Source organism: Fringilla coelebs (assembly GCF_963513975.1).
Source record: "Fringilla coelebs genome assembly, chromosome: 1".
NCBI lineage: Eukaryota > Metazoa > Chordata > Aves > Passeriformes > Fringillidae > Fringilla > Fringilla coelebs.
Genome location: NC_140028.1, coordinates 150,374,794 through 150,389,432, shown reverse-complemented (window position 1 = coordinate 150,389,432; position 14,639 = coordinate 150,374,794). Strand labels below are relative to the sequence as shown.

Sequence of the window (14,639 nt, the reverse complement as noted above, 5' to 3'; positions counted from 1 at the left end):
GATGCAGTGACCAGCTAATCAGCTCTGCCCCTGTTATTTTGGGATCCAAACTGAGCTTTATATAGCTTTATAAACCTCTGTACAACTAATTGAGGTAATTAACATCTGGTCCCTCTTTTTTTATAGGCCACCATCAGATCTATGATGAGAAACAAGGGAGAGGATGGTGATTTTTCATATGAAATGCAAAAAAAAGGGAGGGGAAATATTTTCAATGCCAATAAATTCACATCTTTTCAGAAAAGTGGGGGAAAAGATACTAAACTGTTTTTTTTTACCTCATCCTTTGCAGGTTAGCTTTAAAAAATGGATGGTTTAGTGATTTGCAATCAAGAACTAAAGATATAACTTTGGATTTTTAACCATTAAGCCTTTTCCCTAAAAATGGCATTTTTCTTGGTTGTGTCAGTAAATTGAAGAGCCTGGAATTAGGGAGCCTCCAAAATATGAGGATTTTGTTTTCTTTCCTTGAGGATTTTGGGTTTTTTTTTCTTCAGCAGGTGCTTTACAAAACAACAAATCTGTCCATCTGTTGGAGCTTGAAAATCTAGTGGGGCTAGGGGGAAAGGAACAGCAAGGAGGGTACTATTTTTTTTTATTTTTACCTTTATTTCTAGGGCTTATTTGGCTTTCTACACTAAAGCAAGCTTAGACCTGAGGCTTGTCTTGAATTGAAAGGAGCATTGCCCTTAATATTAAATGAAATGCTGCCCAGTGTGCTGGAGAAGGGAAGGATTTCCACGTTTTTATTAAAAAATAAAGGTCAGCCTGGTCTTGAGCTGTTCCTCCAATCTGAGAAATCCAGAAATTCCATGTCAGTGACCTACAGCATGGACTTGCTCTGCCTTTTTCTGAGGAAAATATACATACAGATCACTGAATTGGGATTTTTGGCCCATTTAACCACTTCTTACCAAGCAGTTATTTCAGAAGAAGCCAAATGCCTCAATCAATCATTCTTTTCCCTTCCCACCACTGCTGGGTCCCATTCCCAAAAGTGGAAATGTGAGAAATTAGAAAAAGGAGAGGAAAGGAAAGGAAAGGGGAAAAGGAAAGGAAAGGAAAGGAAAGGAAAGGAAAGGAAAGGAAAGGAAAGGAAAGGAAAGGAAAGGAAAGGAAAGGAAAGGAAAGGAAAGGAAAGGAAAGGAAAGGAAAGGGGAAAAGGAAAGGAAAGGAAAGGGGAAAAGGAAAGGAAAGGGGAAAAGGAAAGGAAAGGGGAAAAAGGAAAGGAAAGGGGAAAAAGGAAAGGAAAGGGGAAAAAGGAAAGGAAAGGGGAAAAAGGAAAGGAAAGGGGAAAAAGGAAAGGAAAGGGGAAAAAGGAAAGGAAAGGGGAAAAAGGAAAGGAAAGGGGAAAAAGGAAAGGGGGGGGGAATAGAGAACGAGGGGAAATGGGAAAGAAAAAAGGGGACAGAAGGGGGGAAAGTAAAAGAAAGATTAAAAGGGAGACAAAGCAAAAAGGGAAGAGAAAGGGGGAAATGGTAAAAAGGAAATGTGGGAAATAGGAGAGAAAGGGGGAAGAGAAGAGGAAGAGGGGAAAAAAGAAGAAATAGGAAATAAAAAGAAATGACAGAATGGAAAAAGGTAAAGGGGAAAAATGAAAAGGAGGGAAGAGGGGGGATGAGAAGAGAAATAGGAAAGAAAGGAGAAAGGAAGGGCAAGAAGGAAAAACGGGAGAAAGAAGCGGAAAAAAAAAAAAAACAGGGAAGGGAAAATGAATAAAGGTCAAGGAAAGGCGGGTGTGAAGGAAGGGAAGGAAGGGGAAGGAGCCGGGGCTCCGGGCCCGGCCGTACCTGGGCGGGCGGGGGCGGTGCCGGAGCCGCCCCGCGCAGGAGGCGGCGGGGGCGGTGCGGGCGCTCGGCGGAGCGGGCTCGGAGCCGCTGCCTCCTCCTCCTCCTTCCTCCTCCTCCTCGTGTGCCTCCTCCTCCTCCTCCCGCTCCTGCCGCCGCCGTGCCCGCTGGATGCTGCGGGGCTCGGGCGGGATGCGGGGCTCGGGGCTGCGCGGCGCCGTGCCGCTGCTGGGCTGCCTGCTGGCCGCGGTGAGTGACCGACAGACAGACAGACAGAGCGAGCGGGGCAGCGCCGCACGCCTCGGGCAAACTTCGGGCAACTTTGGGAGGATCTGCTCCTCTCCCCGTGCGCCGGGAAATCGCGAGCGCTTGGCTCGCCTTAGGTTCAGGTGCGCGTCCCCCTGGGGAGCGAGAGGATCCCTTTGCGCTGCCGGGATTCCCTCCGGGGTTTTAACGTTTTGTTCCACGAGCGGCTCCGGGTTTCGCTGTCAGTGAGGTTTGCTGGCTCTCGGCTCGCTTTGGTTTCTGTTCGGGAGCTCGGTGAGTGCTTGAGTGCCCGCCGCGCAGCTGGGGATAGCGGGATGGACGGGATGAGCTCTCCCCGAGGGCTCTGCGATGGGCTCCCCTGCAGCTGCCCCAAGTTGGGCAAAGCGCCGCTTTCCAGCGCTCCAGAGCCGGCAGCAGGGGATGTGTCCGGGCTGCCGTGCCCTGCCGGCTGTGATGTCCCCGCTGTCGGGTCCGCGATGGCTCGGGGCAGGCTGAGCAAAGGGGGTTTGTTCCTCCTGGAGCTGCGTCTGCCCCGCACGGACTCACACGTGCGAGCCGAGCCGAGCTGAGCCTCCGTGCCAGCAGGCACAGGGCACGGCTTCTGCACGCTCAGCTCAGCTCCCCGCTCCAGGGAAAGGTGTCCCTGCCCATGGCACGGGCTAGAACTGGAGGATCTTTAAGGTCCTTTCCAACCCAGACCATTCAGGGAGTCTGCAGTTCTCTGATTTCGCTTTGTTCTCGCAGCTCGTTTCCTCACGGGGTTTGATTTAGAGCGAGACTGGTTTTAATTTAGCAGCCTGGGGTTGGGGGGGAGATTTGGTGCTGGCTGTGGCTTAGTTTCCCTCTCACGTGTAACCTGCTCCCACAGCTGTTTTCTCTCGGGAAGGTGAGGCTGACTCCCCAACATCCTGTAGGGCTGGGTGAGGTTGCCCACCAGAATTGGGTTGTACCATCCATTGCGAGTCATCTGTGTTTTCTCTGCTGGGCTGGTGACAGTGCTTGTGGTCACAGAACCGCCACAGAACTGTAGGATGGTTGGAATTAAACAGCACCTGATTCCAAAGCCCTGTGGGCAGGACAGCTTTCAGTAGACCAGTTGCTCAGAGCATCATCCAGCCTGGTCTTAAAGAAGAGTCAGACCAAGCAAGCTGAGCCTCAGAGAGTGGAAGTTAACCCAGATGTGTCAGTGCATCACTTGTCTCCCCTTTCTTCTCCCCTTTCTTCTCTCCTTGTCCCACAAGGAATGAAACAGATGTAATGAAACAAATGTACAAACTGAATTGTAATATTTTTTTGGCTGTCGCCATGAGCCACTCACTTATTGCATTGCCAAAGACTTTCTTAGAGGATGAACAGGTTGGGAAAAAAGATTAAAGTACTAAAAAAAAGGACCAGACAATCAGTTCTTGGGATTCTACAGAGCTTGCTTTAGGGAAGATCCAAAATAGCCCAAGTGTCCAGGGCTGGAGCAGGGGAAAGGAGAAGGGGGCAGCATTCTCATCGGCTGCTGGAGCTGCTCCAGCTCTTGCTTCCACTGAAGCCCTTGGCAAAATTCCCATTTCTTTAAAGACTGTTGGCATGAGGGGCTCCTCTGGGGCCGGATCCTGCAGAGGGTGAGGTCACAGGGCTGCTGAAATCCACCCTGCAAGGGGTGGCAGGATCAGGCTGTGGGTGATGCTCTTGGGCTGGATCAATAAGCACAAACCCCTAAAGCTTTGGGGCAGCAGGAGCCTGGGTGCAATCCTCTAACTGCTTCCTTTCCAACCCTCTTATTATTCTGTTGTTGTTGTTAATGTTCCTGGGATCTGGTTCACGCTGGTGGGTTAAAAAGATTCACATGCTCCTTATCTGCACTGATCTACAAGGTGACTAATACTGAACTGCCTCAGTGCTGGAGAAAACCCCTGATTTGTTTCTCAGCTTAAACCTTGGATTTGGTGCTGATTTTTAAAGCAAAAGTAGCTCTGCAGTCATAACCCAGCTCTGGGACCTGTGATGGCTCAGCAGAGCTTGGTTGGTTTGGGTTTGTTTTGTATAATTTATTGTGATAATTTTTATTGGTACGTCCTTGGGGGAAAAAAAAAAACCAAACAAACCTCTGAACAAGTGGCTGATCAACAAGTTCAGCACCATAAAACTCTTGCAGCCATGTGGTTTCTAATTGCTGTTATAAACTTTCACCTCTGTGGAGAAGAGGGAATTGAGCAGATCATTTGCTGAGGTCATCAGGCCGTGCTCACCAAAGTCCTGCCCTCCTGCCAGGGCAGCTTGGAAAAGGTGGAATTCAAGTGTTTATGGTGGTGTGGATGTGGTGTAAATGCACAATAATCCCTTTTAGGTTCTTCTGCGTTGTTTTTAGGGATGTAATTAAGATAATTTGGCCTGAAGAGATACAAATTAGGCACTTTTTTTCTCCCAGTGTGTGTCTAGAACATGAGATGTGGATAATTTGAAGCAGTTGGTGGATTCCACGTGCCTTCAGACTTCCAGCTCCTTGAGCTAGCCAAATCTGCCCAGCTGGTGTAATTTGTGCTTTTCTTCAGAGCTTTGCTCTGTTCCAGCCTTGAAGTAGGTTTGTGATGGAAAAGAATAAAACAGCTCAAATCTGATTCTTCATCAGTCCAAGTGCTGGAGATGTGATCAGTGTGGAAAATCAGTGAAATCTGAGCTCCACAGAAATCGGGACAACCACTTCAGCTGTGTCTGTGTCTCTTTCCTCCTGTCATTGATTGAGAATCTGTGAAGTGACATAAATATACTTTAAACAAAGCAACCACAAGGTTCTCACTGGAATCCTCCAGGCCAGTTCCTGCACCCAGCACAAAGATCCTTTAGCAGTAACAAGGTGTTTAACAAAGGCCTTGCCACAAACCCTGAGTGCATCACTGGGTGTATGATTTATTCCATTTTTGCTTGCATAAATGCATGACTGACTTTATTCAGGAGAACCAGTTGCCCAACCCAGTGTGTGAGTAGCTCTGAAAGCCTCTCTATAAAGTTTTCAGAGAGGACACATAAATCAGCAAGAATAATATTGTGGGAGCTCTTACTTAGGGCATAAAAAGGCAAAATTGTAAAATAGTGGCGGGGAACAGTATCTTGAGGGGAAAAACGTGCTAGAGGGAATACTTAAAGCTGTGTTACACCATCATTATCACACTGTCCCCGCAGCCCAGGGGTTTGTCTCCAGTCTCCAGCAGGGAAACTCCGCACAGCCAGCCAGGAATTGGGATGGGCTGTAACAGCAGAGAGTCCACCAGGTATTTAAAAGTGTATTTAAAGAGGGATTTTTACCAGACACTCAGCAGCAGGAGGCAGGTGGGACCATGGACAGGGAAAGCCGCCCGGGTTGTGATTTTTGGGTGTGGAGGCGCATTTCCCCCGTTTTTGTAGCACTTTAAAAATCCTCTGGTTCCAACTCCTCAGTGGGAGGTGCGAGAGCCCGAGGGCTGCTCCGGATAAAAATGCAAATTCAGGTGAGCTGCATTTTGTCCCGTGGTGGCTCCTGAGGCTGACAAAATGTTTTGTTCTTGTTCTCGCAGTGATTTTGTGGAGAGGGGTTTTTGTCTCTCACGCTTGGCTTTCCAAGGAGGCATCGGGGCAGTCGGGGGATGCAGAACAGGGGGATGCTCTGCACATTTGGCAAATTGCAGGTGGAGACCGAGTGAGTGGTTATGTCAGGAGGGAGGTGTTTCAGCTGCGAGGCTGCCTTGGAAATGGCAAACTTGCAGAGTTTATATTCATTTTCAGGGTGAAAAAAAAAGGAGAAAAAAAAAAATTAGAGAGGTTTTTGCCTTTACCAGATGGTCTCCAGCAGAAACAACTGGAGAGACTGGTGACTTGTCAAAATCATTCTTCCACATGACATGCTGATAGTCTGGGAGGACTGGGAGTTTTCTGGTGTTTGGGCTAGAATGTAGACACAAATCTTTTGGAACAGAGGCAAGAGGGACAGGAGGGAGATCTCCCTGCTCAGCATCAAGTGTCCCATTTTTTGGCAGCCAGACACTGTGGAGATCAGCGAGACCTGAGATTTGATGACCTTTTTTTTAAGTCAGACCTGAGTGCACTTGGAGGAGATTTGTCACACCCTGAGTGGCTGAAATTCAGGAAAGGGCTCCGATTATCTGTGCAGAATAAATAAAAAAAAACAAATCTAAGTGAGGCTTTGGTGGGGAGCAGGTTTCAGCTGGGTTTTAGGCATGCAGGAGGTCACGCCCTGCCCTCAGACCAGGTCAGCACCAGCGTGGCAGTGTCACTTCTGAGCTGCTGTCACTTCCCCTGCTGCATCACCCTGCCTCAGGGGACATGCATTCCTGGTTTTTCAATGCCTGGGAAAGGCTGTGGGATTAAATATAGCCCCACTCCCTGCTCTCATCAACCTTCTCCCTTCTGTGTTGGACAGAAGAGGAAAGAGCTTTGCAAGGATCAAAATCTAGGAAGTGCAGCCAAGAAAAAAACCCCAGGCCAGGGGCCAAAAGCACAGACAAAAGGAGCTGGAGGCGACTGGAGAGCCCAGAGCAGGAGGAGCTGGAGCTGTGACCCAGCAGGATGGACAGACACACAGACTGGCCTGTGCCAAGGCAGGGGTTTGTCCTCCTGTGCTGGTTTCCCTCTGTGGCTGCTGAGTGCAGCTTCTCCACAATCCCTCCTCTCCACGCTCCCAGATGTTCTCCAGAAGTGCCAACTCCCACAGCTTCAGCTGGGTGGGACCTCAGCAAGAGGGGAGATGCTTTTGCCTCTGAAAATGAGATCTCAGGGGGCTGCAGTGGCAGAAAACCCAAATATTTGGGTCTGTGAGAGGGCCAGGGGTGTGATGCAGTGGCATCCACCCCGAGCTCCACAGCCCTGCCATGGCAGGGAGGTCCTGGGCACGGCTGGAGAAGGCTGGTCCCACCTGAGCAGCCTTTTTGTCCCCATTCCTTTTTGCAGAATGAGCCCCAGGGATTTCTCTGGGCTGATTCACCTCCCTGGGCACATCCTCCACCTTTCCTCAGATTTTTTCTGCTTCTGCTGAGGTTGGGATTGAAGGCGCTTGAGATGATAGTCCATTATTGATATAATTTATTATTATATAATTATTAGCTTAGTTTAGCTTATTTATTATTATTATTATTATTATTATTATTATTATTATTATTATTATTATTATTATTATTATTATTATTTAGGTGTTTATTATTTTTTATCTATGTTACAGTCTCACAGCAGGAAGTTTTGGAGCCTTTTACTAACAAGGCACAAAATGGTTCACAGTCTTTGGCTACAAGGTTTTTTAAGGCTAAACTATTTAATTAAGAAATGGCACAAATTATTTTCACTTTTAACTTAATAACTAATCTCTCTAAGTCAGCCATGCAGACTTTTCTGTTTAATTACAAAATACTACTCAAACTCATGAAGAAGAGGGTAAGGAAGAAGAACTAGCTACTGCTTTAAAACTTCTATTTTGTCCCATATATATATTGCTATATTCTAAAATTTTAAACTCCAAGTTTTGTATTTTGTGATATGACACTTGTCTAATCAGCTACACACCTGTAATCTTAGTGTTATTAATCAATTTTGGAAGTTTTTTCCATGGCTTCAGGCCAAATGCTGTGTTCTCCTGGGGACTAGTCAGTACAGAAAGTCTAAAAGTACATTTCTGTCAGTACAGAAAGTCTAAAATTCTCAGTATCCAGAACTCTGACACAGGAAGAGTTCATTCATGAGCACTCAGGAAGTGCCCAGGGGAGGTTTTGAGGAGATTTTTGAGGAGGGGATGAGCTCCCAGAGCCATTGGATGCTCTTTGGATCATTATAAAATCCATTCATTTGTTAAATGGGGCAATACCAGGCTGCTTAGCACTGCTAGAAAAACTAAAACCTCCTGAAGATGTAATAGAAAAGGTGCAGGTTGAGTTTTGTTTTTTTTTTTTTTTTGTTAGGGCTGGGATTAATAGTGTGAGATGGTATTTTTTTGTTTGGATTTAGATGTTTATTAGTTTTTATTTCTGTTCTAGCTCTATAAATTGTGAACTTTATAGGAGTTTATTTTAATAAAAAAATGGAGTTGTATTTTTTTATAAGTTTTTTTAAGGATAAATAGTTTAATTAAGAAATGTAGCTTTCTGAGGATGAACCAGTAACTTTCCCTCTGATGAGGATGTTCTTTACACAGCACAAATATTTTCCCCTCCAAAACTTCATCTTTTTAGGAGCATCCCCTTGGCTGGGGCTTTGCCACAAATCACTTTGAACCAGCTCTGCCTGACACATAATCCCCAACGAGGGGAGAGCCATAACAGCAAATCACTTCTGATTAATAATTGCCAATCTGCACAAAAATAAATATTCTCTGTGAACGAGGCCTGGCCTGCTGGGAGCAAGCAGGTGAGGTGCAGAGGAGCAAGCAGATGTGAGATTTCCTTGCTCCTCCAGCCCTTGCCTCTGCTGTTTCTGCCCCAAGTGAAGTGCCCCGAGGTCAGGGCAGCCCTGGCTGGAGGATGGGGGGGTGGCAGCAGCCCCATTTGGAGCTGCTCGGTTTGTGGAGTGAATTTGGGGAGGTTTCTGTGAGCAGGGATGTGTGCTGCGGGTTGCTCAAGGCAGCAGAGCAGAGCTTGCATTAGTGCTGCTTCACTGGCACTTTATTGGGGCAGATCTTATCTCCAGCACTGACTGTTATATATACATATATATATATATATATATATATATATATATATATATATATATATATATATATATATATATATATACACACATACATATATACATATATATACATATGTATTTGTATTTATTTATTTATAGTTTTATATTTATATTTATTTTATATTTACATTTATATTTCATTTATATTTACGTTTACATTTATGTTTATATTTACATTTATGTTTATATTTACATTTATATTTATTTGTAGAGGTATATATGTATGTGTGTGTAAATATATATATATGTGTGTGTGTATGAATATATATGTATATATATGCCCATGTATCTGTGTATATCTGTGTGTGTATATATGTGAATATATGTATATATATGCCCATATATATGTGTATATATATATATATATACATGTGTATGGATATATATCTGTATAGATGTATATATGTGTGTATATATGTGTGTGTGTATGTATGTATAGTATTTATATTTACATTTATATTTACATTTATTTGTAGAGGTATATATGTATGGGTGTGTAAAAATATGTATATATATGTGTGTATGAATATATATGTGTGTATATATATATGCCCATATATCTGTGTGTATATATGTGAATATATGTGTATATATGCCCATATATATGTGTATATAAATATATATATACATGTGTATGTGTATACATCTGTATAGATGTATATATGTGTGTATGTATATATATGTGTGTGTATGTATGTATAGTATTTATATTTACATTTATATTTACATTTATATTTGCATTTATTTGTAGAGGTATAGGTGTGTGTGTGTGTAAAAATTTGTATATATATGTGTGTGTATGAATTTGTATGTGTATATATATGCCCATATATATGTGTATATATACATGTGAATATATGTGTATATATGCCCATATATATGTGTATATAAATATATATATAATGTGTGTGTATATATCTGTATAGATGTGTATACTATATATAGATATGTATGTATATATAGATGTAGGATTTCCAGGATGTAAAGCCCTGTTCCTCTACAGGAATTTTAGAGACCCTGATGTATTTTAAATTAACACAGTCACTTTTTCAGTCAGCTGCACCAGTGGATATTGACAGCTTTCAATTCCTCCATTAGCGGCATTAGGTGCGTTTCTCCCCCCACCAGGGCAGTCCCAAACTCTCCATTTCACTGTTTGCCTTGGGAGCTGCAGATTTACACTTCTGCTTAGCATTTAAATGCCACTGTTTGCACAGAATTGTGATTGTTTTCTAGCCCAGAACCAAAGTGGAGTTATTTTTTGCTGTGTTTCACTAAGAACTGGGTGGGTGATGTGGTTTTGATAAACCCTGCTGGCTGTCATGGCCTGGCTCCGTTGATTTGCATGGATTTAAAGTGGAGAAGAGGCCAAAGGAATTGAATACAGAGATCCCAGCTTTGCTGAGCCACCACCCCCATGATCCTGCTCTTTTTTTCAGCAGGGGTGTTCCTCCTCCTGCATCAGCTCCACAGGTTTTTCCATCCTCATCCCTGACATCTCATCAAGAGTTATGGGGAAAAAAAAAAAAATCTATTTAAACACAATTCTTGTCTGGAGGGCAGAATGTCAATACCTGGTGTCTCCTTTTGAGAGCTGAAATCCATTGGGTGTCTTTTGAACAGACATATCTGAGGCTCCAGCCTGCATTCTGTGTTTAACAGATGTTTCAATTAATCCCTGGTGATATGGAACATCCCCACCAACATCTGAGCAGTGTCCCCGGGGCCCTCCCAGATGTCACTGGCTGTCACAGATGCTCAGCCTGGGATCTCCCTTGCAGGTGGGATTCTCCTGGCAGATCAGGACACCCCAATTTTGGCATTTTGGGTCTCTGAGTGACCAGGATGGTCTGAGCTCCGGTGGGGTCAGCAGTGAGGGCAGGGTCAGTGCTGCTTGACCACTCTCAGACCAGTGGAGGGATAGAAAAATATCCCCACATCATCCCTTGGCAGAGAGGGAAGCCCCTGCAGATGCTCTGTGGGGTTGGAAGGAGAGGATCTGGGAGGTCCCTCTTATCCCAAACCTTTGTAGGATTCTGGGACCCTGTGATGCTGTGAACCCCAAAACTGAAGTTACCTCGTTCTGCACCTGGCACAGGTACAGTGGCACTTCATTCCTTTGGCAGACACCTCTCTTTGGAGATCTTAAGCCTCAAACTGGTTTCTTGTGTAGTGTAAGAGTGAAAAAAGAAAAAAGGAAAAAAATTTCCTCCATGCTGAGCTCTTCCCTGCAGCCTGCTTTATTCCTTACCCAAGCCCAGGTTTTATTTCATCTCTCCCAAGTGGCAGCTCAGACTTTGAGGAACACACATCCCCTTGCCAGGCAGGAAGGAAATGAAATCAAATTAAATGCACTGCTTGTGATCACCACCACCCCTGAAAAAAAGAACATAACATAACATACAGCTCTGCACTTCTGCACCAAAATAAAAAGCAGCCTCCAGGCTGACCCTCAGCATTTTTATCCACCCAGCTGAGAAATGGCCAGGATCCAAAAACCCTGCTGGGGATTTACACCTCTGCCACCTTTGTTCTGCCACATCCACCTCTCATTTTAAGTGAGTGTGGTGATTATTGTTACATTTCCTACCCCATCCATTTGTCAGGGGAGAGGAGAACTCGTTCATCCTGCACATGGATGTGTGGCATTCTTGCTTCTTTATTTTTAGTTTTTTATTCTTCATTTTTTTAAAGTCACCTTTCACTGCCCTCAGGAGTTTCCTGAGTGGAGATTAAACCTGTGCCTGGTTTAAAAAGCTGAAGTTACTTCATCCTCCTCACCATCAGTGGCTGGGCTCAGCCCTGAGCTGTGCCTGGCATTTTTTGGCCGCTTTTTTCCCCATGCAATTTGGGATAATTCAGCAAGGAATGATGTGGCTGCTTTGCTCCCCTTGCTGGGTTTGTGCTGGGACTTCTGTGGAGGGGTGATGGAGTTTTGGGATCCCCTCCCTGAGGGCTCCTGGGGTTTTCCTGTTGCCCTGGGGTCATCCCAAAGCAAAATGCAAATGGCAAAAGAGTCCATTTACTTGTTTCCTTCCACATCTGCATCCATCCATTGGGATTTTCATCATTTTCATCCTGCTTTTTAAGAACAATTAGGCTTTCACTTATTTCCTTCCACATCAGCATCCATCTATTCTGTTTTTACCATTTTCATCCTGCTTTCTAAGAGCAGTTGGACTTTTCACTTGCTTTCTTCCACACCTCCCTCCATCTATTGAGTTTTTACCATTTTCATCCTGCTTTTTAAGAACAATTAGGCTTTCACTTATTTCCTTCCACACCTCCATCCATCTATTGGGATTTTTTAGCCAATTTTATCTTTCTTTTTAAGAACAGTTGGGCTTTTCACTTGTTTCCTTCCAGATCTGCATCCACCTTGTCTGTTTTTACCATTTTCATCCTGTTTTTTGAGAACAATTAGGCTTTCAACTGTTTCCTTCCATATCTGCATCCATCTATTGGGTTTTTTACCTTTTTCATCCTGCTTTTTAAGAGCAGTTGGACTTTTCACTTGTTTCCTTCCACACCTCCATCCATCTATTAGGTTTTTACCATTTTCATCCTGATTTTTAAGAACAATTAGGCTTTCACTTATTTCCTTCCACATCAGCATCCATCTATTGGTTTTTTTATCATTTTCATCCTGCTTTTTAAGAACAATTGGACTTTTCACTTGTTGCCTTCCACACCTCCATCCATCTATTGGGTTTTTTCAATCAATTTTATCTTTCTTTTTAAGAACAGTTGGGCTTTTCACTTGTTTCCTTCCACATCTGCATCCATCTATTCTGTTTTTACCATTTTCATCCTGCTTTTTGAGAACAATTAGGCTTTCAACTGTTTCCTTCCATATCTGCATCCATCTATTGGATTTTTATCATTTTCATTCTGCTTTTGAAGAAAATTGGACTTTTCACTTGTTTCCTTCCACACCTCCATCCATCTGTTGAGGTTTTTACCATTTTCACCCTGCTTTTTAAGAACAATTGGACTTTTCACTTGTTTTCTTCCACACCTCCATCCATCTATTGGTTTTTTTACCATTTTCACCCTGCTTTTTAAGAACAATTGGACTTTTCACTTGTTTCCTTCCACATCAGCATCCATCTACTCTGTTTTTACCATTTTTATCCTGCTTTTTAAGAACAATTAGGCTTTTCCAGCCTGTTTCCACAACAGGAACAGGTTGATTTTTTGCCTGACATCCTCAGAAGCAGAGAAAAACTCTGCTGCTGAGAGAGCTCCCAGCTTTCCAGGGCACCAGGAGGAGGCCAAGTACTGCACCAGGAATTTCTGATGTGCTCAAATGTTGATTGCAAGGCTGAGTGCATTTTTTGGGGGGGAATATGACATTAAACATGTCTGCAGAGCCATGTGGGTCTCAGCCATGATCCCCCTCAAGGAAATTTTCCACCCTTTCTGCTCTTTGCTCCTTGACTCTCCTTGGACAGTTTGGTTTTTTGCAGAGTTTCTCTGTGCAAAGCTTTTTTTTTTGTTTTTTCACCTGCTGGAGGTGATGCCTTGTGGTTTGGGTGCAGGAATTGTTCCAACAGTTTTGTTTTCAGCAGCATCTCCAGCAAAATTAAGCTTTGTTCCTCCTTGGCCCCCTCTCTCCTCCCTTTCCAGGGAATTCACCAGCACAGGGTGTATCAAAAGCTTATCTTTGCCTCTTTGTGTGCAATGCAGATGAGGAAAGGTTTTATCAAGTGAAATAACAGCTCCTATTGGAAGAAAATGGGCTTTTATATATATGTATATATATTTATGCTTATAAAAATGTGTGCTTTCAGGTGTAGCAATATTTCCTGAGTGACAAAAGAGGAATAAAGCCATTGCTGTGGATTTAGCCTCAAAATCAGTGCTTGCTAAGAAGGTAGAATACCTAGATTCATGTATGATCCAACTGGATTTATTGGTTTTTTTTCCAGTAAATCTGTAAATCTATCCAAGTTTTGGATACCCAGATGTTAAAAGCACACTTAATTTCTGTAAAAAGGATAAATTAGGGTGCAGAGTACTAAAATAGTGGGGGAACAATATAAAATATTGTCTATAGAAGCAAAAATGATGAAATCAGTGCTGGTTTAGGAGGATGTCCTGTGGCTAAACCATCGCTCCCATCCTTCATGACAGGCACAGATGAGGAAAGGTTTTATCAAGTGAAATAACAGCTCCTATTGGAAGAAAATGGGCATTTATATATATGTATATATATTTATGCTTATAAAAATGTGTGCTTTCAGGTGTAGCAATACTTCCTGAGGGACAAAAGAGGAATAAAGCCATTGCTGTGGATTTAGCCTGCAAATCAGTGCTTGCTAAGAAGGTAGAATACCTAGATTCATGTATGATCCTACTGGATTTTTTTTTCCTGTAAATCTGTAAGTCTATCCAAGTTTTGGATACCCAGATGTTAAAAGCACACTTAATTTCTGTAAAAATGATAAATTAGGGTGCAGAGTACTAAAATAGTGGAGGGAACAATATAAAATATTGTCTATAGAAGCAAAAATGATGAAATCAGTGCTGGTTGAGGAGGGTGTCCTGTGGCTAAACCATTGCTCCCATCCTTCTTGACAGGCTCAGATTTACAGCCAAGCTCCCAAATTAACATTCCTGGCTCTTCTGGGCACTAAACCCTCCAAAGTCCGTGGAGATGTGGATTTTTATGTCATGCCACAATTTCCTTCCCACCTGCCCCAGGAGTGATAACTCTTCACATCCCCACCAAGGGCTGCTGGTCCCAGCTCCTCCTGCCTGGCTGGTTTAGTCTCTGCAGGGGCTAATTGCTCTTTTTTCATTTTTATTTCTGTAATTAACAACCTTGACAGAAAACTCAGAACAGTTTTTGCAGACCCATGAAATGCATCACTGGAAATTTCCTCG

General features: G+C 43.6%; 1 protein-coding gene across 1 annotated transcript in view; it reads left to right on the top strand.

The window, feature by feature from the left end:
* Positions 1-1,432: 1,432 nt before the first annotated feature.
* Positions 1,433-14,639, top strand: part of LOC311152154 (vasoactive intestinal polypeptide receptor) — a gene marked incomplete at its 3' end in the record, with an annotated part of 110,251 nt that continues 97,044 nt past the window's right edge. Inside the window, exon 1 of the mRNA XM_084203003.1 lies at positions 1,433-2,036. Coding sequence (XP_084059129.1) covers positions 1,959-2,036 — 78 coding nt within the window. The 5' untranslated portion in view covers positions 1,433-1,958. The remainder of the gene's footprint in view (positions 2,037-14,639) is intronic.